Raw genomic sequence first — 24,562 nt, forward strand, 5'->3', positions numbered from 1 at the left:
TCATGATTTTATTTGGGTCACTTCTCTTTTCTTTTTGATAAGTCTGGCCAGGGGGTTATCAATCTTGTTAATTCTTTTAAAGAACCAGCTCCTAGTTTTGTTGATCTGCTCTACTGTTCTTTTGGCTTCTATTTCATTGATTTCTGCTCTGATCTTTATTATTTCTCTTCTCCTGCTGGGTTTAACCTTTATTTGCTGTTATTTCTCCAGATCCTTTAGGTGTAGGGTTAGGTTGTGTATTTGAGACCTTTCTTGTTTCTTGTATTGCTATATACTTTCCTCTCAGGACCGCCTTTGCTGCATTCCAAAGATTTTGAACAGTTGTGTTTTCATTTTCATTGGTTTCCATGAATTTTTTAATTCTTAATTTCCTGGTTGACCCACTCATTCTTTTGTAGCATGCTCTTTAGCCTCCATGTATTTGAGTTCTTTCTGACTTTCCTCTTGTGGTTAAACATTGTGGTCTGAAAATAGGCAGGGAATGATCCCAATCTTTTGGTACCAGATGAGACCTGATTTGTGACCCAGGATGTGATCTATTCTGGAGAATGTTCCACGGACACTAGAGAAGAATGTGTATTCTGTTGCTTTGGGATGGAATGTTCTGAATATGTCTGTGAAGTCTATTTGGTCCAGTGTGTCATTTATTTATTTTTTAAATTTTATTTTATTATGTTAATCACCATACATCATTAGTTTTTGATGTAGCGTTCCATGATTCATTGTTTGCGTATAACACCCAGTGCTCCATTCAATACGTGCCCTCTTTAATACCCATCACCAGGCTAATCCATCCCAGCAAACCCCTCCCCTCTAGAACCCTCAGTTTGTTTCTCAGAGTCCATAGTCTCTCATGGTTCGTCTCCCCCTCCGATGACCCCCTTCATTTTTCCCTTCCTTTTTTTTTTTTTTGAACATATATTTTTTTCAGAGGTACATGTCTGTGATTGATCAGCCAATGTTTATAGCAGCAATGTCCACAATAGCCAGTGTGTCATTTAAAGTCTTTATTTCCTTGTTGATCTTTTGCTTGATGATCTGTCCATTTCAGTGAGGGGGGTGTTGTTGTCGATGTGTTTCTTTGATTTTGTTATTAATTGGCTTATATAATTGGCTGCTCCCATGTTAGGGGCATAGATATTTACAACTCTTAGATCTTCTTGTTGGATAGACATTTTAAGTAGGATAAAGAGTCCCTTCCTCATCTCTTACTATAGTCTTTGGTTTAAAATCGAATTTGTCTGATATAAGGATTGCTACCCCAGCTTTCTTTTGGTGTCCATTAGCATGGTAAATGGTTTTCCACCCCCTCACTTTCAATCTGGGGGTGTCTTTGGGTCTAAAATGAGTCTCTTGCAGACAGCATATTGATGGGTCTTGTATCTTTATCCAATCTGATAGTCTGTGTCTTTTGATTGGGGCATTTAGCCCATTAACATTCAGGGTGACTAGTGAAAGATAAGAATTTAGTGCCATTGTATTGCCTGTAAGGTGACTGTTACCGTATATTGTCTGTGTTCCTTTCTGGTCTATGTTCCTTTTAGGCTCGCTCTTTGCTTTGAGGACCCCTTTCAAGATTTCTTGTAGGGCTCGTTTCGTGTTTGCAAATTCCTTTAGTTATTGTATGTCCTGGAAGCTTTTTATCTCCTCTTCTATTTTCAATGAAAGCCTAGGTGGATATAGTATTCTTGGCTGCATATTTTTCTCATTTAGTGCTCTAATATATCACGCCAGTCCTTTCTGGCCTGCCAGGTCTCTGTGGATAGGTCTGTTGCCAATCTAATGTTTCTACCATTGTAGGTTACAGACCTCTTGTCCCGAGCTACTTTCAGGATTTTCTCTTTATCTCTGAGACTTGTAAATTCTTCTATTAGATTTCGGGGTGTTGACCTATTTTTATTGATTTTGAACGGGGTTCTCTGTGCCCCCTGGATTTTGATGCCTGTTTCCTTCCCCAAATTAGGGAAGTTCTCTGCTATAATTTGCTCCAATATACCTTTTGCCCCTCTCTCTCTTTCTTCTTCTTCTGAGATCCCAATTATTCTAATATTGTTTTGTCTTACGGTATCACTTATCTGTCGAATTCTGCCCTCATCATCCAGTAGTTGTTTATCTCTCTTTTTCTCAGCTTCTTTATTCTCCATCATTTGGTCTTCTATTATCACTAATTCTCTCTTCTGCCTCATTTATCCTAGCAGTTAGAGCCTCCATTTTTTATTGCACCTCATTAATAGCCTTTTTGATTTGGACTTGGTTAGATTTTAGTTCTTTTATTTCTCCAGAAAGGGTTTCTCTAGGATCTTCCATGCTTTTTTCAAGCCCAGCTAGTATCTTTATACTCGTCATTCTGAACTCTACTTCCGACATCTTACTAATGTCCGTACTGATTAGATCCCAGGCAGTCGGTACTGCCTCTTGTTCTTTTTTTTGAGGTGAGTTTTTCTGTCTTGTCATTTTGTCCAGAGGAGAACAGATGAATGAGAGAACAAAATGCTAACAGTGTAACAATGACCCCAGAAAAATATACACTAAAGAAATCAGAAGAGACCTGAAACTGAGGGAAAAGAAAGGGAAAGAAAGAAAAAAGAAAAGAAAAAGAAAAAAAAAAGAATATGATCAAATATAATCAGACTGGTTAATAGATCAGTGCCACACACTAGATTATGGGCATATTTTGGTCTGTTAGAAGAAACTGCCTCCCAAAATTTTAAAGAATGAAAACATATATATGTACAAAAATAAGGGCAAATATGATGAAAGGATGGAATATGACTGTAGAGATGAAAATTAGAAAAGATTTTATAAAAGAAATTGGCAAGTTGGTTGAAGAAAGAAAGAAGAGAAATTTAAAAAAAAAGGAGAGAATGAGATCAGGCAGGAGACTAGAACAAAGCCATACACTAGAGATTTAGGGTATATTTTGGTCTGTTAGAAGAAACTGTAACCCAAAATTTTAAAGAGAGAAAAACCTATATACCAAAAATAAGGTTAACTACAATGAAGGGATAGAATATGACTCTAAAAATGAAAAATAAAAAAGATTTTTTAAAAAAGGGATTGATAAGATGCTGGTTGAAAATGGGAAAAAGAAAACTTCAAAAAAAAAAGAAAAAAAAATTTTTTAAATTAACTTTGAAAGACTAAAGAATCAGGGGGGAAAAAGCCATGAATTCTATGTGTGTATTCCCATAGTGCTGGTGTTCTGCCGGTCTCATTGATCAGTAAACTTGGTCTTGGCTAGCTGTTCTTGCTGATCTTCTGGGGGAAGGGCCTGTTGCCGTGGTTCCCAAATGTCTTTGCTGGAGGCGGACTTGCCCTGCCCTTGCCGGGTCTGGGCTAAGTAATCTGCTCGGGTTTGCTCTCGGGAGCTTTTGTTCCCTGCGAGCTTTCCATACAGATTTGGAGAACGAGAGTGAAAATGGTGGCCTCCCAATCTCCACCCCAGGAGCCAAGAACTTGGGGCCCCACTCCTCAGTGAGCCCCCAGAGAAAAGCAGTCAATCACTCCCGTCTCCCCGGTCTCCGGCCGCACTCCGTGCTCACCCGGCCTGTGACCAAGCGTTTCTATCTCTGGCACCCAACTCGGTGTGGATCCCTGCAGCAGATCCCTGCAGTGTGCTCCTGTGCCACTTCTCCCGGGGGAGGAAGGGGAGTCTCTGTGGATCTGCCACTTGTTGGGTCCCTGCTGGAGGAGCAGTGGCCCGACTGTGCCGCGGATCAGTTTATGGCAACCCCAAGCTGAGAGCCCACGCCTCGGCTCCGTCTCTGCAGCTGGCTTCCCTGTTCCAATACCTGGGAGCTCTGCCACACTCAGGCACCCCTGGTCTTTCTGTGACCCCGAGGATCCTGAGACTACATTGTCCCAGCGAGGGTTCCACCCCCCGTTTAGCCACTGGAGCGACCTCCCTCAGCGAAGCAGACTTCTAAAAGTTGCGATTTTGTGCTCTGCGGCTCTATCACTTGCCGGTAGTGGCTGACAGAGGCCCCCTCCCCCGCCATCTATCTTCCCGAATATCGCCTCAGATTCACTTCTCCGCACGTCCTACCTTCCAGAAAGTGGTCGCTTTTCTGTTCAGAGAGTTGCTGTTATTCTTTTCTTCGATCTCCTGTTGAGTTCGTAGGTGTTCAGAATCGTTTAATCCCTATCTAGCTGAATTCCTGGGACCAGACGAAATTTAGATCTCTTACTCCTCCGCCATCTTGCTCCTCCTCCTCAAAATCTTTTTATCTTGAAACCCCAATAGTTCATTTTTCCCTGTTTCCCTTGCCTTTGGAGACTGGTCTAGCAAGACGTTGCTGTGACTGAGGTCAAAGATGCCTGTGTTCTCCTCTAGGATTTTGATGGATTCCTGTCTCACATTTAGGTCTTTCATCCATTTTGAGTCTATTTTTGTGTGTGGTATAAGGAAATGGTCCAGTTTCATTCTTCTGCACGTGGCTGTCCAATTCTCCCAATACCATTTGTTGAAGAGACTGTCTTTTTTCCACTGGATATTATTTCCTGCTTTGTCAAAGATTAGTTGACCATAGAGTTGAGGGTCCATTTCTGGGCTCTCTATTCTGTTCCATTGATCTATGTGTCTGTTTTTGGGCCAGTACCATACTGTCTTGATGATGACAGCTTTGTAATAGAGCTGGAAGTCCGGAATTGTGATGCCACCAGCTTTGCTTTTCTTTTTCAACATTCCCCTGGCTATTTGGGGTCTTTTCTGGTACCATACAAATTTTAGGATTATTTTTTCCAGCTCTGTGAAAAGTGTTGATGGTATTTTCATAGGGATTGCATTGAATGTATAGACTGCTCTGGGTAGCAAAGACATTTTCACAATATTTGTTCTTCCAATCCATGAGTATGGAATGTTTTTTTAATTTATTTTTTTTTAATAAAGATTTATTTATTTGACAGAGACAGAGATAGCGAGAGCAGGAACACAAGCAGCGGGAGTGGGAGAGGGAGAGTAGGCTTCCCGCCGAGGAGGGAGCCCGACGTGGGACTCGATCCCAGGACCCTGGGATCATGACCTGAGCCGAAGGCAGCCACTTAACGACTGAGCCACCCAGGTGCCCTGGATTGTTTTTCCATTTCTTTGTGTCTTCCTCAATTTCTTTTGTGAGTGTTCTATAATTTTCAGAGTACAGATCCTTGACCTCTTTGGTTAGGTTTATTCCTAGGTATCTTACCGTTTTGCGTGCATTTGTAAATGGGACTGATTCCTTAATTTCTTTCTTCTGAGTGTATAAAAATGCAATTGATACCTGTGCATTCATTTTATATCCTGCCACTTTGCTGAATTCCTATATGAGTTCTAGCAATTCTGGGGTGGAGTCTTTTGGGTTTTCCACATAGAGTATCATGTCATCTGCGAAGAGTGAAAGTTTGACTTCTCTGCCGATTTGGATGCGTTTTATTTCTTTTTGTTGTCTGATTGCTGAGTCAAGGACTTCTAGTACTATGTTGAACAACAGTGGTGAGAGTGACATCCCTGTCCTGTTCCTGACCTTAGGGGAAAAGCTCTGATTGTCCCCATTGAAGATGATATTCACAGTGGGCTTTTTGTAAATGGCTTTTATGATATTGAGGTATGTTCCCTTTATACCTACACTGTGAAGCATTTTAATCAAGAAAGGATGCTGCATTTTGTCAAATCTTTTTTTTGCATCTATTGCAAAGATTATATGTTTGGGAGGCAACTTTAAACATTAGATTGAGTTACCAGAGAATATCTCTATAAAGAAGCAATATTTATGGTGAAATCTAAATGGGAAGAAACTGAGATGCAAAGATCTGGAAGTTTCTGGGCAGAAGAACCAGCAAGTAGAAAGATCTGAAATGCACAGGATCTTTGTTAAAGACACAGAAAAAAAATGAATGTGGCTGGAACATAGTAAACATAGAGAATGGTCTGAGATGTTAGAGAAATAGCTAGGGGCCAGATCATTAAGACCTTCATACACAATGAGACAAAAGAAGGATTTTAAGCAGCCACTCCATGGAGAATGGCTTTTAGGAAATTCAGAAAGAATACAGGCAACATTCTACTGCTGCAGAAATCCAGGAAAGAGAGGATTCTAAATACATATTTTGGAGCAATCTCCCTGCATTTCTACGTTAGTTTCTGGCATATGGCAGGCATTTAACATTTATAAATGCATTTTAGTCTATCCCTACCATATATCATATTATAATTGCTTATTTTCTTGTTGGAATTATCCATTAGCCCAAACTGAGTGAAGGCAGGGACTACGTTGATCCTATTCTATCCTCTTCTTCCAAAATTAAAGTTAATTTCTAAAGAAAGCCCAGTTAAAAAATAGTCCTACAAACCCTGCTGGAATAAATACACCATTAAAAACTGTCAGTAACCCTGAGGAGTAGTGCTAATATTTGGAACTCAATTTTAATTAAGCATTCTATGAAGGTGCTCTTAAATAAAAATAATGGTATGTGGAAATCCTCGGGGGCATTTGTTTAATGTCTATCTGTAGTTTACCTGGAACAAAACGCAGGATTTTACAAGAGACAGACTAAAAAGACTAGATCCTCATTAAAATATCAGCAACTACAATTAGATTAGTAAATGCAGATCAACTCTTAGTTGGATTTTTACAAAGTGACTATACAGTCCAGACTCGAAGTATGCCCATGGACTAAATACTAAGTGGTAGCTATTTGGAAACAATGGCTCAAGAATTCTCTTCAGGTTAAAAAGAAGTCAGTAGAAAACATACCATCTGGTTAGAAGGTTTAAATATAGTTACAATATAGCACATAAAGAACTAAATCATTTCCAAATACTACCATAAGAATCAATACCTATTTTTATTTTTTATTTTTATTTATTTTTTTACCTTGCAGAAATTTAATTCCACCATGAAGCTTGATCAATACCTATTTTTAAATAGATTTTATGAATGGTTAAGACCACTCGTCAGTATTTGTTAAAATATTTTTAAATGAGTGCCTTCACATTTGAATAACTGGTATCTTTTCTAGATTCCAGTCCATATGTTCATATGAATGTTAAATGTTATGTCATTAACATGTAATTTATTTCTGAAAAATCTTAGGTTAAAAAAACTAGTATTAAAATCTAGTATTAATTTTTCTGTTGCAATAAAACATCAGAAATAATCTTCATTTGTAATTAACTGAATGGGTTACCATGCTAATCAAAACCATAGGGTTAATATTGAATTCTATTAAAAGAGCTGGAAAAATAAACATACAAAAATCCACATTCTTAAATTAAAACATTTTATATAAACACATATACAAACATAAAATGTTAGCTAGAATAAAGCTTACATCATTATCTCCAGCAATGTAGAATGATAGAGTCTGGCTCCCAAGATTAAAATCTATCCAAAATTCCTCAAGTTTTTCATCTGAAGGTATCTGCAACTAATAAAACAAACATAAAAAACTTTTATATACTATGATTTTAAAAGTGACAATAGAAAAGCATGACTATGTTATACTCATGGTTGAATTTCTGGGTTTTTTTTTTTTTTTAAGATTTTATTTATTTGACAGAGAGAGACACAGCGAGAGAGGGAACACAAGCGGGGGGAGAGGGAGAAGCAGGCTTTCTGCTGAGCAGAGAGCCCGACGCGGGGCTCGATCCCAGGACTCTGGGATCATGACCTGAGCCGAAGGCAGACGCTTAATGACTGAGCCACCCAGGCACCCGTTTTTGTTTTTTTTAAAGAAAAGAGGACAAGTAGAGCATTTAAACCAATTTAGAAACAATCAAAAGAAATGCTGCTTTAATACCTTACACAGAAATTAGCTAGCTCCAAGAAATCACAAATATTCCAAGTACAAATAAAGGTTGAAAATATTAGTTTGAATATATTAATGAATGGTAAATCAATGGGCTTCACTTAAAGGAAAAAAAAGAAAATCTGAAGTGCAGGCTTTATATTTCAGTTACCCCTGGCTACAAAAATGTCACTTCATAAAATGGCTCTTATTCACAAATACTAGACCAGCTATATTTGTGATCAAGTTATGACTATTTTTAACATTTTTGTCAACTTGTAACCTGTAATTTACTAGACCATATATCAAAGTTCATCCAATAACTAAAACGTTATAGTTAAAACTTACCTCATATTTATCAAGAAATGCTGATATACAAGGAAATGTAAAGACCCTGAAATAAAAAGTAGTTTGCATTAAAAAATATTAATAAGCCTTCACACCGTAATCTTGACTAGCCACAGAAATCATGTTTAGGATCAAAAATCAGGCTGTGGTCCTAATGATTTAAATAAAGTCATATCTCTTTCTAAACTAAAATAAGAGTTTCATGGAAATTTGTTTCTATAGAAAATGTATATTATTTTGAGGATACTACTCAACCTCCCATTCTGACTACAGTGACTATACCAATTTACCTTTTATGCTATTGACTAGGAGTAGAAATTCCTAATTTTAGCTTATACTATTAAGATAGTGGAAGCTCCCATAGGATTTACATGGGAAAAGAAGAGTAGGAATGAATAATACAGCTAATAAAAATGACTGAATTTGCCGAATGATTTCTTGGTCAGCTATTTTTTATTATAAGCTCTTAATATATAATCACCTCATTTAATTTCTACAACAAACATATGAGGTAGATATTATTAATATTCTTACTTTACAGCTAAGGAAACTGAAGCAAGTAAGTTTAATAATTTGCCCAACATTAGAATAGCAAGAGGGGAACCTATGATTCAAATCTAAATAACATGAGTCCCTGCACTCAACCCTCATCCTGTCTTTGTTTCCTTAGTAAGTAAAGTAAATGTGAACTCATTCATCCAATAAAGATGTCCTGAGCATCTATAATATGGTGCCAGGCAATGAACTGCAAATACTGCTCTGCTACTATCAAAAGTGATAATTACCTTTCATTCATGCCCATTCCTGAGATTAAATAACCTCAGAAAGAGGTTAGCATTACAGTGCATTAATTATAAAAAAAAAAAAGATAGTTTGCTATATATTTTTATTCCAGTATGTGGATGAAGGAGGTAGCTCAAATAATATTTATACGAGATTTTTATTATTCCTTAAAATTCTGCTAAAAAGTACAAAGTAAAATAAGACAAGTGGGAGATTATTTCAGTCTACCAGTGTAGTAAGTTATTACATGGTGTTACAATAAGATATTGTTTTAAATATCCCTGTGCATTTTACATCCCAAAAGACAAAATAAATTTTAAAGATTCAACACTGTGTTCTCCCTGTTGAGCTAGTTCTTTATGAGTAAATGGTTGACTACTGTATTAAGTTTACCTTCTCTTGTCTCCAAGCATGCCATTTACAAGGTTGAGAAATACTCTGCAATCCTAATTTTAAAAAAAGAGACTTTTAAAAAGCATAGTAATAAAAAAACCTCTTGTTATTTTGTTATTTTTATACTACTTACTGTTTCAAATTCAGAGTCTTTAATTCCTTTAAATGCATTAGCGATAAAATCCATTGAAAACCACTGACATGCCAATTCTTGTCTTTGTTTTTCTGTAGTCATTCTACATAGTGCTTCTACGATACCTACTTGTAAGTCATAATCTTAAAAAAAAATTGTTAATGTATTATTGGAAATTATGAAAAATAAGTTTATAAAAGTCATTGTTTATAAGGAATTAGAACAAGCAAGAGAAAGAAGAAAATATTAGTGTCATTCACTCATCTTTTGCCATTTTGTTCATATGGATTAGAAAGATCTCATCAGCTCAGAAATGAATACAGCCCAAATAACAAATTTACTAATAGAAGAAAGGAGTAAAACTTTTTTTTTTTTTTAAAGGGTATTTGAAAGAAACTCCTAAATAATTCAAAGACTCTGCCATTCCATTATTAGAGTTGTGAATTGCAAAATAACTCACAGGATAGTCCATAAATCACAGAAACTTTTACTTTTATATGATGGTTATAGTTATTCCAAAGTATTTTAACCAGTGGTTTGTTCTAGATGTAAATCACTACATCAAAATTTTCTCATATGAAACTTAGAAAAGATTGAGTTCTTTTAATAAACACATTGTTTAAAAACAAATCTGTAAGTCCCCAAAATATTAAACCTCCAAATTCATGAAACACCATTTGAGGACGGAAAGTAATTCAAATGTTAGAAAATTAAGTTATTATTCATAAATCTATGATTAGGCACAATTTATATTTGAAGACTCCTACTGTCATGTTTAATTATTATTTTAGTCTCACAGATATAGATCATGTAATCACCTATTAGTAATTAAAAATTGCTTGATTGTACATAATTTATAATTTCCTCACATAATCTCACTACATTACAATGTTAATATTATTTTTACTAAAGAGATAGTATTTTCTATTAGTAAATTTGGAATAATTTCAAATATGAACATTTTGAGAAAGCATACTTACCTCCAGCATCTAAAATCCTTTCTCCCATACTACTCCTGTAAATCAAAATAACAGATTACATACCAAACTAGTACCAATTAAATAAAAACCCCACATATTTGGGGGGAAAAAACTTCACTAAAATTTACAATTGGCTAGTATCACAGACTTTTGCAGAAAATATAGCCATAAATTATATTAGAAATCTACAACAGTTTATCAGTTTTAATTATTAATGCAACTCATGGTTGTCTTACAGCCTTATAAAATATCCTTTAAATTCTTGACCAGAACCACTAATTAAAGCAATATAGTACAAATTATTACATGAGAATTAACATTTCTTGGTTAGAGAGTATTTTCCTGGCATCTTGAGGCATTTTGTCAAGCATAGCATTCATTTTTTTTAGAGTCTAGAAAAGAAAAAAAGATAATCCATTAACTTTATATACTCAGTGAAACATTAAGTATTTAGAGAACTATTCTAGGTATACAAACTTAGAAGCCTATTTTTTTTTCTTAAGCACAGCATTTTATGCAGGGAATTAAAAAGGGTGTAGGAAAGAATATAAAGTATAATATAGTGAATACAAAAAAACATGAAACAAAGGATATCAAGAATTAAATATAACATGATTCCAGTTATACTCTTTGCAATAAAACATATGATTACTCTATTATAATAACTAAAACAAAAATTATTACCTGATTAATATATATTCTTATGGTTATATATATGTACACACATACATATACTAATACAAGTTATTTTTAGCATTTAAATATTGAGAACTCCTAATATCTGGATGCTATAATTTATTTTCATATGAACTATATGCATACATAAACACAAATAGCTATGAATTTTAAATAAATATTTGGGCAACATATTTATTTATCACATCAGGCAATGAATTAAGACAACAGAAATACACTACATAATTAATTTAGTACCAAGAAAATGTAATTATTCATTTTGATGAACTGCTACTAAATTTGCTTCACTCTCTCATTTTTAGGTTTAAAAGAAAATCTAACAAATGACTTTACCTCCTGCTGAATACAAATATTCACTCTTGCGTCAATAACCAGGACACAGATTCGAGGCACGAAACTTTCCACTACTTGCCTTTTACCTGAAAGTGTTAAATCATTAATAAATGCGTATTTTAAATTCTTTTAAATGGCAATCTTATATGAGTTAATGAAAGAATGTACTAGTTCAGAAAAGGCCCACTGACTGGTCTTGGGCAGCAGGAAACATGAAATCCAATCCTAGTTCTCCCACTAACTAGCTATGTGGCTTTGAAAAAATACCTTTCAACAGATTTGACTCATCTTAACTCTGGCAAAGGCATAACTTCAGATTCAGCTTCTCCTTTAAGTCCTAAGGTAGGACTTTTTCAGATGAAATAAACATAGTTCAAAAGTGGAAATTTCTATCGTTAAGTTCTTATGAAAACCGGCCTCATTAATTTAGTCATATATCGAAAGTTCCATAACGGCCATAAACACTCCTCGATATAAAGATCTAAATATCTTGAGCTTTTTTCTAAAGTTAACCCTATTCTCAAAAGACAAGGTTTTATCAATACTAAATATATTTAGAGGAATTTGCCACATGCTATTTCATAATGCAAATTTAAAAAATAATTTTAAATAACGGCAATACTACAACAGAAAATATACAACTTTCCAAAGTGACTACACTGAAGGTAAAAAAAAAAAAAGAATAAAATTACTCAATTAGGTAGAAAGATATAGTTATTTACTTAAAAAAAAACACTTGGATTACTTTATATTCACTGGTGCTTTAGGATTGTTTTCTTCCCTAAAAACTTCAGAATTTAAGCTAGATTATATGTCAACTATAAAGCAATCAATGAAAAGGTAGCATTAACTACTATTGAAGTAAATAGCAATTGAGCTTTTAAAACTTTTTGCCTTTGAAGGCAAACTGTTCCTTTATTTATAAACAATTCACCAGCCTCAGTGACCAATCTCAGGTAATTCTTCTTCAACCAACAGAAATAAAATAATTTGTTGGACTACTTGCTTGGCACAAAACAATGACCATTCATAAGTGAGGATAGTTGTTATGTGTTCTACATATTGAAAATTCTGTCTCATTAGATCAAGAGTTGGCAAATTATGGCCCACAAACCAAATCCACACCATTGCCCATTCTGTATGGCTCTATTATTCATCAGGAGGTACTCTACGGAAATATCTGAATGACTGAACCAGCAGTATCAGAGTGATTTTCATTCTACTCTCATGAACTTAACCAATATCAGATACCACTGAATGGCTTCAGTAATTAGCATGGGCTACAGAGTTGATGTTTCTTAATGAATTCAACCCAAAATTACAAGGCAAAAATCATTCTTATATGAGAAACTTCACTGAAGTCATTTCAATGAAAGTAAGGTTATCTGAATCACAAGTAATGCTAAACTGTTTTATACATTTCCCAGGCTGTCAAAAATTAAAACAAGGAGTGACATCTCCATTCCCACCCAAATTTATAGGAGTATGTTTTTCTAAGCTCCAATTACAGGTCCAGCAGCATTTCTGGACACTGATGAACAAAGGAAATTTCTGTATTTCAAAATCCATTTAAATGTTCAGCTGAGGGCTTCCACCTAGCCTTCAGTTGAAAGTGATTCATCTGCAATGCAATGACATTCCAAAAGGCAATATTAAGAAGCTAATATAATTCCATAAATGCTTTCCAAGTGATGAACATGCTCAATTAAAAATCATGCTCATGAATTGATATCAGTATTTGGCATTATCTGCATGAAAAGACATTTTCTAATGCAATTTACATAAAATCTCATTACAGATAAGCATAAAAAATGAACATTTGCAATCAATTCTGATAAGAGCAAACTAACTCTGAGCCTTAATTAAATGAAATGTCTTCCCCTCAAAAGAGTGCTTTCTCATTAGTTGACCTATATTACAAAAACACTGTATTCAATTATTGTAGTATCTTGAATTGTATCAATATCTGTGGAAATCTGTTTTCTTTCTTGTTATATAAGTACCTATATAATAATCCTTGATTTCTTTTGCTTGGTCCTAATATAAAGCTTAAAATGTTTACTATTTGGTCCTTTACAGAAAAAGGTTGTTGATCCCTAAATTAAATAGTTAGATTCCTAATATTAGGACAATACTCTGAGGATTGCAAAGTCATACTAAAACCCTAACAGCAAATTATTGTTTTAAAAGAAATAAAATATTTATTATACCTTCATCATTGATGTCATATATGACCTGAAAAAAAGTGAATATTTAATTTGTAATTTATTATTTTGTATTATAAACCATTATGTTGTATTGATACAGTAGTAAATATTAAAATAGTATTAAAGTAACAGATCACATTTGAATTCACCATATAATTAACTTTTATTTATTAACTATTCAATTGTATTAATCAGGATAAGTGCTTTATACAATCTGAACAGACTAATCCAATCAAGCCACTAACCAATCTGTTAGTGACTTTTAGGCCCTGGACATATAGAACACAAGTTGTATTTTAAATAAACACATGCTTGTAAGATTGGTTAACCAATGTGATTTTTACCATCAGAAGATCAAATAAGTCTTCTATCATATTTATAACTGCCTCATCTTTTGAATTTCCTCGACTGAGAATAATCTTCTTTGATTTTTCAAACCAGGCAACCATGTAAAAAAAAGAAATGTATGTATTAGTTACTTTGAATTCAATTTTAATAATTTTAAGAATGTACTTATCTTGCATAAACAGTAAACCTAGGAATAAAGAAACATTAAAAATAAAAATTCCAGTATTATATGAAAAGTTTTATGTTTTTAAACATCTTTGTTGTTTTCATTTTTTGGTAACTCACTATATTTTAACATTCTTTAGATGGGAGTGGATGAACTAATCCTAATTCTAGGCAGAAGACCTTGATTTCCCCTTTCAAATTCCTAGTTCAGGTAGATTCATTAATAGATGAAAATAAATTATCATCATAAATTAGACTCTTTTGGCATTATCACTATTTGAAAAGTTTTGGTGTTATTTTACTTTAATTAATTCTTACAGTTGAGAATATACTACATCCTAAGTACTGTTCTTACCGCTAGGTATACAGAAATGAATAAAACAAAATAAAAATCAATATCCCACATTCTAGCATGGGAATTAGATAATAAACAATATAAAAAGCAAAACAAAGTTACAGTAAATAGATGAGAAAATAAAGTAAAGGCCTCAGGGAGTCTTGTGACCTTAAATTCACATGATCATCAAGGAGCCTGGTGCGTACGGTGTCCTTTTGATCTTTATCTTTGTAACATAGAGCTCAGGTTACAAAACTATTTATTTTACCTAAACCTTTATGTAAAGTCCCCAAATTCATATTTCAACTGTTTGAACATTTTATTAGAAAACACACCTTGAATACTATTTCCCCTCACATAAATATTACATATTCTGTACTTATCTTTTGGACCAGTCCTTGTTTTATCATATTTATAAGTCCAGCTTGCCCCAATATAGTGATATTTTTGCCACATCTTCCAAAAGAAACCAAAATGGTTGAAACTGCTTGGATATCCTTTTTATTAAGCTCCTAAAACAAAAAGTATACATTTAAACATCTGTAAATACAAAATAGCGTGGAACTGGCACTGTGCTAGGAGATTTGTAATCCTCACAAATCCTGAAAGTTAGCTCCTACCACCATCTCCATATTGCAAAGTACAGAAGTGCGCTTTAGAGAAACAAGGCCTAAAGCCACCAGCCCGTGAATGACAAATCCAGTACAAAAATGCAGATTTGTGTAAATTCAAGAAACTTTAGATGATGGTACAATGAATCAGTTACCTTCCATTCTAAACAGCTCTATACATTTAACTAATGGAAATAAAAAATGTTTACTCATTTTAATAAAAGAGTACTCAATCTTTTAGATTCATAACAAGTCTCAGATACTGGGGGAGATGGTCAATAATCACTTTTTCTCCTGCATAAAAATGCCCTACATATAATAAATCGAGTCCAGGATTTTGGATAATTTTTGTTTTATTTTTGAAAGCACCAAGCACTATCCCCATAACATAAATACGCTGATAGGTTTTTTAAAAAGTTTTTCAAACTTCAAACAGGTAAACTATTTTTCCTCAGTTTAGGCAACACTTAGTAATGGTAATGCTATGTAAACATAGCTTTTTGTATATTGTATTTAGAAAACAGTAGTCTAATATGTTATTTGGGACTCCTCAGATTTTTTTAAAAATTAGCACTTATTCATATAATTATAAGCAAGTTTGCCAAAGCCTTTTTATTCATTTCTTCCAAAGGAGTACTTCTTCCTAAAAAGAGTGCTATCCGATAATTTTAACAATCATTCAACAAAAAGGAGTATTTACCCTGCATACAAGGTCATCCAACTTGTGGAAAAACTGCTTGCTGCATTTAATCTTCACATCTTCACAAATATCAATTTGTAAAAGTGTTTTCAAAGGCTTGAAATCATTTTTCCTTAAAGCATCATCAATGCATTTTTCCAACTGCTACAGAAATACAGTAATGGCACAGAGATTGAATCAAAACCAAAATTAGTCACCGTATGCAATCCAGTAATTCAAGAATTGTCACATGAAAATTCTCAAAAGAGCTTATATCAATTCACTTATTTAAAAAAAAAAAAAGCTGTTCACTATTAAATTGGAGAAAGAGAGATAGAGATCAAGCTTCTTTCATAATAGCAAGATTCTGCATTAAAAAATATATATATACATTCTACTAATTTTCCACTTCATATCCTTTATTATAAAGTTATCATTATGTCGAGTTCAAAAAAGAAATCTATTAATGAAAGAAATAAACTTAATAGTAACTAATACTTAACACCATGGATAAAACCCTAACACATCTGAATATCAATTTCTTAATGAGGTTTAAATAGTTTTTAAAAAAATACATACAGACAAAAGCACTGATTGGAAACTATATCAATATAATTTAAGATTTACATATATAATTTATATTATACATTTATAACCTTTACAAAATCCACCATCCTTACTACTAAAGTATAACATCACTAATAAGGAATTTTTATACTATAATCTGATCACCAGATTTGGTGGTAAATTGCATACATGTTAAATAGATATATTAAAACTTCTTACCAAAATGCCCTGACATAAAAATATCCAGGCATAAATTATACATGAATGACTGCATAATTCTTTTCAATGTAAAAGGCATTTGTAAATAATCAGCATCTTTCATACTTCATAAATAACAGATTTTGAAAAGAAACCTACTGAAAAAATGAAAGAGTAACATTTTAAATTATTCCACTCCTGATCATTTCATAAAAACAAGTAAGCTTCATTTTTCCTAAAAATACAGCACTTAACACCTATAAACAAACAAAAGTGATTTTAGGAATTAAAATCCTTCCTTTTGGTCTAGGACTACATACCTGGAGATCTGGTCTTATGGGCATTTTGATTTAATTTTAAAACAGCAAGACAAAACAAACACCTGTAAAGCAAAACATATGCTTTCAGTATCTTACAATCTATTCTGTATGTTTATTGTTCAAAATCTTAATATGCATAAATAAGCATCGGTGCTTATACCAAAGGCAATAAATAATTTCAAGTTCCTCACTGTTTATGAAATTACACATATGAACCTGGTCAAGGAAGTTTCTGGAGGAAAGCCTGAAGATCATTTATTCAAGCCTTCTCTTTTTATAGATTACTTAAATAAATGTCACAAGTCTTGCCAAAGGTCACAGAACTAGTTAGTGAAAAAATACAAACCTGGACCTCTCTCATTAGGGATTTCTGCTATACTTGTTCCAACTCTGGGAACAAGAAGAAAAATAATCTTGAATTAATGTGTAAATGAAATTCAGTCTAGTAACATAATATTTAAGAAGGAGAGAATATGCAAGTGTATTGCCAAAGACTAGGCTATATGAGAATAGACCAATATGCAATGAAAAGAGGAAAAGAAAACCTAAGCACACTGACCCTTCAAAGAGGAGTGGAAACAGGAATCAACAGGGTTACACTTTAGCACCACCTACCATGTTTCTTTTTTTAAGATTTTATTTATTTATATGAGAGAGAAAAAGCAGGAGGAGAGGCAGAGGGAGAGGGACAAGCAGACTCCCCACTGAGCAGGGAGCCCAATGTGGGGCTTGATCCCAAGACCCTGAAATCAGGCCCTGAGCCAAAGGCAAACACTTAACCGACCGAGCCATCCAGGCGCCCCAACATCACCTACCATCTTGACAAAAGCATCTAACATTTTCAAATGTGATTTGGCAATTAGCTCTATAAAGGAAAAGAAAGAGCATCTTTTCTAGATATTATAACTGGAACAATTTAAAAATAATCTGTACTATGAAAAGCTTCGTAATAGAAACACCAGGAAATCAACAGAGAGGAAATTAATTAACCCAAGATGAATACAGGACTACATACTCATGAGAACAAGTGGTGTTAGTCACAGCCTACTTTCTTGCAGATGTGCTAACAGAGAAATTTAAGTGCCAATGAGGGCATACATTTCAGGTAGACAAAAGGCATGAGTAAAAAAAATCTCTTGTAGTTTCAAATTAACTCTAGGGGGGGGAAAAAAAATCGATCCCCAGAGAAACATTTGCTCCATGTGCATTAAGGAGCCAAGTCTAAAGATGTTTTTGCAGCACTGTTTTGAGTGGCAAAAATTCAAAAGTACCCAGATAGGAGTTAGGAATAGGAGGGAAGGTGAAGAATAAATAAAATGTGGTATATGATAATCAATTTTGTAAACATAACAGATGAACCAGAATTTTAGATATTTGCAGTCCATTTTAAGTTAAATTAGAAACATGCTGCCAAATGATACATACTGTGTAATGGCATTTATGTGAAAAAAAAAAAAGAAACACTGGCTTATTTATGATTATATCTTTAGGAATAAGTATATACATATTTTTGCGTGCTTGTGCGTATGTGTGTGGGTGTGTGTGTGTGTGTGTGTATTTACGTTGAGGTCGGGGGGTGGAGAGAGGCAGAGGGAGACTGTTGGGAGAGTTTGTCAGCTCACTGGGGAGGAAGAGTAGTGAGTTGCATAGGACTGTAAATTGCTATTTGACAAAACAAGCTTTATCTGTAATTTATGCTTACATGCCTTTTTAAAAGTACAATAAATTCTTGCCAAAACACAGGTAAGTGGGATGCAAAACATGGGATTGGTAAAATGTAGGTTGGGTTATTGTGATGGGATGAAAATGACCAAAGCCAGCCTCCACAGTTAAGTAGCTGGGAAATCCAACTGCTCCATCCAAACCTATTCAAGGCCTAGCTGTGATTATGCTCCATATGGTTGTGCTTGTCTGCTCTGGCCTATATACTAAAGGGGCAATCCTAGGTCCATGGCTAGCTGGGAATTCCAGTATACCAACAATGATTCCAAGATCTCTAAATAGCTGGTAGTCATTCTGTCATTTTGCCTGACTCAGAAAGCTCTGACCCAGAAAATATTGGAAACTCAGGGACCCACTCTTTGCTTCCCAAATTCCAAAGAAGGGGTTTGCCTATTTTCTACTTGGCTTCACTCTTTCCTTAATTCTCCCCAGGCCATCACAGAAAATAGAAATTTAGACTGGTTCTGTTTGAGAATGTCGTATCACACACTGTTACAAGATTTTAACATACACAGACTTGCTTCATAGATAGAAATGGGGGCGGGGGGAAGGATATGAAAAGTATTATCTCAAATACAGAGGTAAGAAGGAAGTACTGGAGGTAAACAACCAAACGGTTGATTACTGAGAAACAATGTAGGCTAGAACCTTAAGCATCCACTACTGGCACTATTGTCATAAGCCTGAAGCTCAAGAGGGTAGCTGTCTGCAGGAGGAACTATTCCTTGGGTGATATGATATAGAATATCACAAAGGAATGAAATGATAAAATGTATACAAGTAAAAGTTGAGATATGAAAGAGAGATGCAGACATTCCAATATCTACCCAATAAAAATTCCAAAAATTATAAAAAAAAAAAAAATAGTGGGGTAGCAAGAGTTGAATAACATCCAAGAACTTTCCCAAAATAAAAACAGACATCCACACATTTAAAGAGTCCACAGAATACCAAAGAAGACAAATTTACAAACACTGAGAGGTTATTTCTCAGTAATAAAAGAGAAAATCTTAACTCACAAAAGCAAAAACAAACAAAAGCATTCAAAAGAATAACATAATAGATACCCTGTTCTCACAATAAATTTAGAAATCAGCTACAAAGTTAGCTTCAAACTCTCCCTTTACTTGGAAACTAAAATATGTTCCTTTGCAGGATATAAAAAGTTGGAAAAGACTAAATATTTAAGTGAATATGTATACATACAAAACCCTGTAAGATGCAACCAAAGCAATACTTAAAGTGCAATCCATAGACTTGGATGAATCCATGAAAACATGAGGACCAGCAGAGGTAGCCAAAAGTAACAGGGTCATAGGACCTCCAGATGGTAAAGTTATTAAACAAATACTTTTAAGTAACTATAAATACTGTGTACCTAAAGATTATTCAAAAAGACTGAGAACTTTGGCAGAAAACCAGAAACTAGGGTGGGGAGTAAGGAAGGCCACAGAAAATTTGAAAAAGAATCATGTAATTCTAGAAACAAAAATAGTCAATAACAAAATAATTAAGAATAAAATGGAAAGACATATAGATGAAAATTATAGAAATAGAAGCTATATCAGAAAAAAAATCCAGAAAGAAACAAAGATTCACAAAAATATGAGGAGGGAGACTAGAAGATAGAACAACACAGAGGATGTTACGAAGCCCTGTGTATCTGGCACTGAAACCTTGGAGATAGTGAATGAGACAGAAATAATTCCTAAGAAATGATGACAAAAAATTTCCCGAAACCAATAAAAGATATCAAACTATAGATTCAAAAAGTCCCATGAACCCCAGATAGAGAAAGAAAAAGAAAACTATACTCAGGTGCACCACAGAAACTACTGAGGAAAGACAAAAACATTAAAAGCTGCCAGAGAGTAAAAAAAGATTACTTTTAAGTAGCATCAATAAGACTGATAGCTGACCAACAAAAACTATGAAAGCAGAAGACTTAGAACAGTACCTTTTTTAAAGTGCCTTAAGATTGGACTTACCCTACGTGTTAGACCAGATGTACCTGACAGACATCTACAGAACATTCCATCCAACAGCAGCAGGAAACACATTCTTCTCATGCACACATGGAAAATTCTCCAACATAAATCATATGTTAGGCCACAAGTCTTAATAAATTTAAAAAATTGAAAACATATCAAGCATCTTTTCTGACCACAAGGATATGAAACTAAAAATCAATTACAAGAAGAAAACCAAAAATTCTACAATTATGTGAAGATAAAACAATATGCTCCTGAACAACCAACAAATCAAAGGAGAAATAAAAAAAATACCTGAAGGGGGCAGAGCAAGATGGCGGAGGAGTAGGAGACCTGGATTTCGTCTGGTCTCAGGAATTCAGCTGGATAGGGATCAAACCATTCTGAACACCTACAAACCCAACAGGAGATCGAAGAAAAGAAGAGCAACAACTCTCTGAACAGAAAAGCGACCACTTTCTGGAAGGTAGGACGTGCGGAGAAGTGAATCCGAGGCGATATTCGGGAGGATGGACGGCGGGGGAGGGGCCTCCGGCGGCCGCTTCTGGCAAGTGATAGAGCCGCGGAGCACAAAATCGGAACTTTTAAAAGTCTGCTCCGCTGAGGGACGTCACTCTGGTGGCTAAGCGGGGGGTGGAACCCTCCGGGACAGTGTGGTCTCAGGACCCTCGGGCTCACAGGAAGACCGGGGGTGCCTGAGTGCGGCAGAGCTCCCAGGTAACGGAGCGGGGAAGCCGGCTGCAGAGGCGGAGCCCAGGCGCGGGCTCTCAGCTCGGGGTGGCCATAAACCCTGATCCGCGGCACAGTCGGGCCCCTGCTCCTCCAGCAGGGACCCAACAAGCGGCAGATCCGGGGAGACTCACCTTACTCCCCCGGGAGGAGCCGCGCGGGAGTGCACCGCAGGGATCTGCTGGGTTTGGAGACTCCACCCGGGGTCGGGTGCCAGAGATAGAAACGCGCGGTCACAGGCCGGGTGAGCACAGAGTGCGGCCGGAGACCGGGGAGACGGGAGTGACTGACGGCTGTTCTCTGGGGGCTCACTGAGGAGCGGGGCCCCGAGTTCTCGGCTCCTCCGGGGCAGAGATTGGGAGGCTGCCATTTACACTTGGCCTCTGAAGCTGTACCGAGAGCTTGCAGGGAACAAAAGCTCCGGAGAGCAAACCCGAGCAGATTACTTAGCCGGGAGGGGGCAAGGGTGGGGCAATCCTGCCTCTGGCAAAGACACTTGGAAACCACGGCAACAGACCCCTCCCCAGAAGATCAGCGAGAACAGCCAGCGAAGACCAAGTTTACTGATCAATGAAAATGGCAGAACTCCAGCGCTAGGGGAGTACTGCACATAGAATCCGTGGCTTTTTTACCATGATTCTTTAGTCTTTCAAAGTTAATTTTTTTTTTAAAGATTTTATTTATTTATTGGAGAGAGAGAGAGTGAGAGAGAGAAAGAGCACAAGAGGGGGGAGTGGGAGAGGGAGAAGCAGACTCCCTGCCGAGCAGGGAGCCCGATGCGGGACTGGATCCCGGGACTCCAGGATCATGACTTGAGCCGAAGGCAGTCGCTTAACCAACTGAGCCACCCAGGCGCCCACAAAGTTAATTTTTTTTAACTGTTTTTTTTTTTAATTTTTCTTTTTCCCTTTTTCAACCAACATCTTATCAATCCCTTTTTTTAAAAAAACATTTTTATTTTTCATTTTTAGAGTCATATTCTACCCCTTCATAGTAGTTACCCATATTTTTGGCATATATATATAAGTTGTTCTCTCTTTAAAATTTTGAGACAGTTTCTTCTAACAGATTAAAATATACCCTAAATCTCTAGTATATGGTTTTTTCTACTCCCCTGCCTGATCACATTCTCTCCCTTTTTTTTTTCTTTTTTCTTTTTTTAAATCCTCTTTTCTTTTTTCAAACAACCTCTTATCAAATCCTTTTATAAGATTTTTTATAATTTCCATCTTTACAGTCATATTCCATCCCTTCATCGTATCAACCCTTATTTTTGTACATATATAAGTTTTTCTTTCTTTAAAATTTTGGGAGGCACTTTCTTCTAAAAGACCAAAATACACCCCAAACTAGTGTGTGGCACTGATCTATATACCAGCCTGATCATATTTGATCACATTCTGGGTTTTTTGTTGTTGTTGTTTTGTTTTGTTTGTTTTTATCTTTATCTTTTTTTTCTTTTTCTTTTTCTTTTTTTCTCTCTTTCCGTTTCTTTTTCCACTGCTTCAGGTCTTTTCTGATTTGTTTAGAGTATATTTTCTGGGGACGTGCTTACTCTGCTAGCATTTTGTTCTCTCATTAATCTATTCTCCTCTGCACAAAATGACAAGACGGAAAAAATCACCTCAACAAAAAGAACAAGAGGTAGTACCGACTGCCAGGGACCTACTCAATACGGACATTAGTAGGATGTCAGATCTAGAGTTCAGAATCATCACTTTAAAGATACTAGCTGGGCTTGAAAAAAATATGGAAGTTATTAGAGAAACCCTTTCTGGAGAAGTAAAAGAACTAAAATCTAACGAAGTAGAAATCAAAAAGGCTATTAATGAGGTGCAATAAAACATGGGGGCGCTAACTGCTAGGATAAATGAGGCAGAAGAGAGAATCAGTAATATAGAAGACCAAATGATGGAAAATAAAGAAGCTGAGAAAAAGAGAGATAAACAACTACTGGATCACGAGGTCAGAATTCGAGAGATAAGCGATACCATAAGACGAAACAACATTAGAATAATTGGGATCCCAGAAGAAAGAGAGAGAGGGGCAGAAGGTATAATGGAGCAAATTATAGCAGAGAACTTCCCTAATTTGGGGAAGGAAACAGGCATGAAAATCCAAGAAGCACAGAGAACCCCCCTCAAAATCAATAAAAATAGGTCAACACCCCGACATCTAATAGTAAAACTTACGAGTCTCATAGACGAAGAGAAAATCCTGACAGCAGCTCAGGAGAAGAGATATGTAACCTACAAGGGTAGAAACATTAGATTGGCAACAGACCTATCCACAGAGACCTGGCAGGCCAGAAAGGACTGGCAGGTTATATTCAGAGCACTAAATGAGAAAAATATGCAGCCAAGAATACTATATCCAGCTAGGCTGTCATTGAAAATTGAAGGAGAGATAAAAAGCTTCCAGGACAAACAAAAACTAAAGGAATTTGCAAACACAAAACCAGCCCTACAGGAAATCTTGAAAGGGGCCCTCTAAGCAAAGAGAGAGCCTAAAACCAACATAGACCAGAAAGGACACAGACAATATACGGTAACAGTCACCTTACAGGCAATACAATGGCACTAAATTCCTATCTTTCAATAGTTACCCTGAATGTAAATGGGCTAAATGCCCCAATCAAAAGACACAGGCTATCAGATTGGATTAAAAAACAAGACCCATCGATATGCTGTCTGCAAGAGACTCATTTTAGACCCAAAGACAGCCCCAGATTGAAAGTGAGGGGGTGGAAAACCATTTACCATGCTAATGGACACCAAAAGAAAGCTGGGGTGGCAATCCTTATATCAGACAAATTAGATTTTAAACCAAAGACTGTAATAAGAGATGAAGAAGGACACTATATCCTACTTAAAGGGTCTATCCAACAAGAAGATCTAACAATTATAAATATCTATGCCCCTAACATGGGAGCAGCCAATTATATAAGGCAATTAATAACAAAAGCAAAGAAAAACATCGACAACAATAAAATAACAGTAGGGGACTTTAACACCCCCCTCACTGAAATGGACAGATCGTCTAAGCAAAAGATCAACAAGGAAATAAAGACTTTAAATGACACACTGGACCAAATGGACTTCACAGACATATTCAGAACATTCCATCCCAAAGCAACGGAATACACATTCTTCTCTAGTGCCCATGGAACATTCTCCAGAATCGATCACATCCTAGGTCATAAATCAGGTCTCAACTGGTACCAAAAGATTGGGATCATTCCCTGCCTATTTTCAGACCACA

The 24,562-nt window shown here is 35.6% G+C and overlaps 1 protein-coding gene across 1 annotated transcript in view; it reads right to left on the bottom strand.

Annotated features, from left to right (window-relative positions):
• SYCP2 (synaptonemal complex protein 2) overlaps positions 1-16,883 on the bottom strand; it is a 67,122-nt gene extending 50,239 nt beyond the window's left edge. The window contains 12 exon segments of the mRNA XM_044919054.1: positions 7,306-7,401; positions 8,110-8,155; positions 9,286-9,338; positions 9,419-9,561; positions 10,399-10,433; positions 10,705-10,790; positions 11,428-11,513; positions 13,638-13,662; positions 13,979-14,083; positions 14,868-14,996; positions 15,796-15,939; positions 16,860-16,883. Coding sequence (XP_044774989.1) covers positions 7,306-7,401; positions 8,110-8,155; positions 9,286-9,338; positions 9,419-9,561; positions 10,399-10,433; positions 10,705-10,790; positions 11,428-11,513; positions 13,638-13,662; positions 13,979-14,083; positions 14,868-14,996; positions 15,796-15,939; positions 16,860-16,883 — 972 coding nt within the window.
• Between the last annotated feature and the right edge of the window lie 7,679 nt (positions 16,884-24,562).

The sequence above is a fragment of the Neomonachus schauinslandi genome, chromosome 10 (assembly GCF_002201575.2).
Source record: "Neomonachus schauinslandi chromosome 10, ASM220157v2, whole genome shotgun sequence".
NCBI classification, from domain to species: Eukaryota; Metazoa; Chordata; class Mammalia; order Carnivora; family Phocidae; genus Neomonachus; species Neomonachus schauinslandi.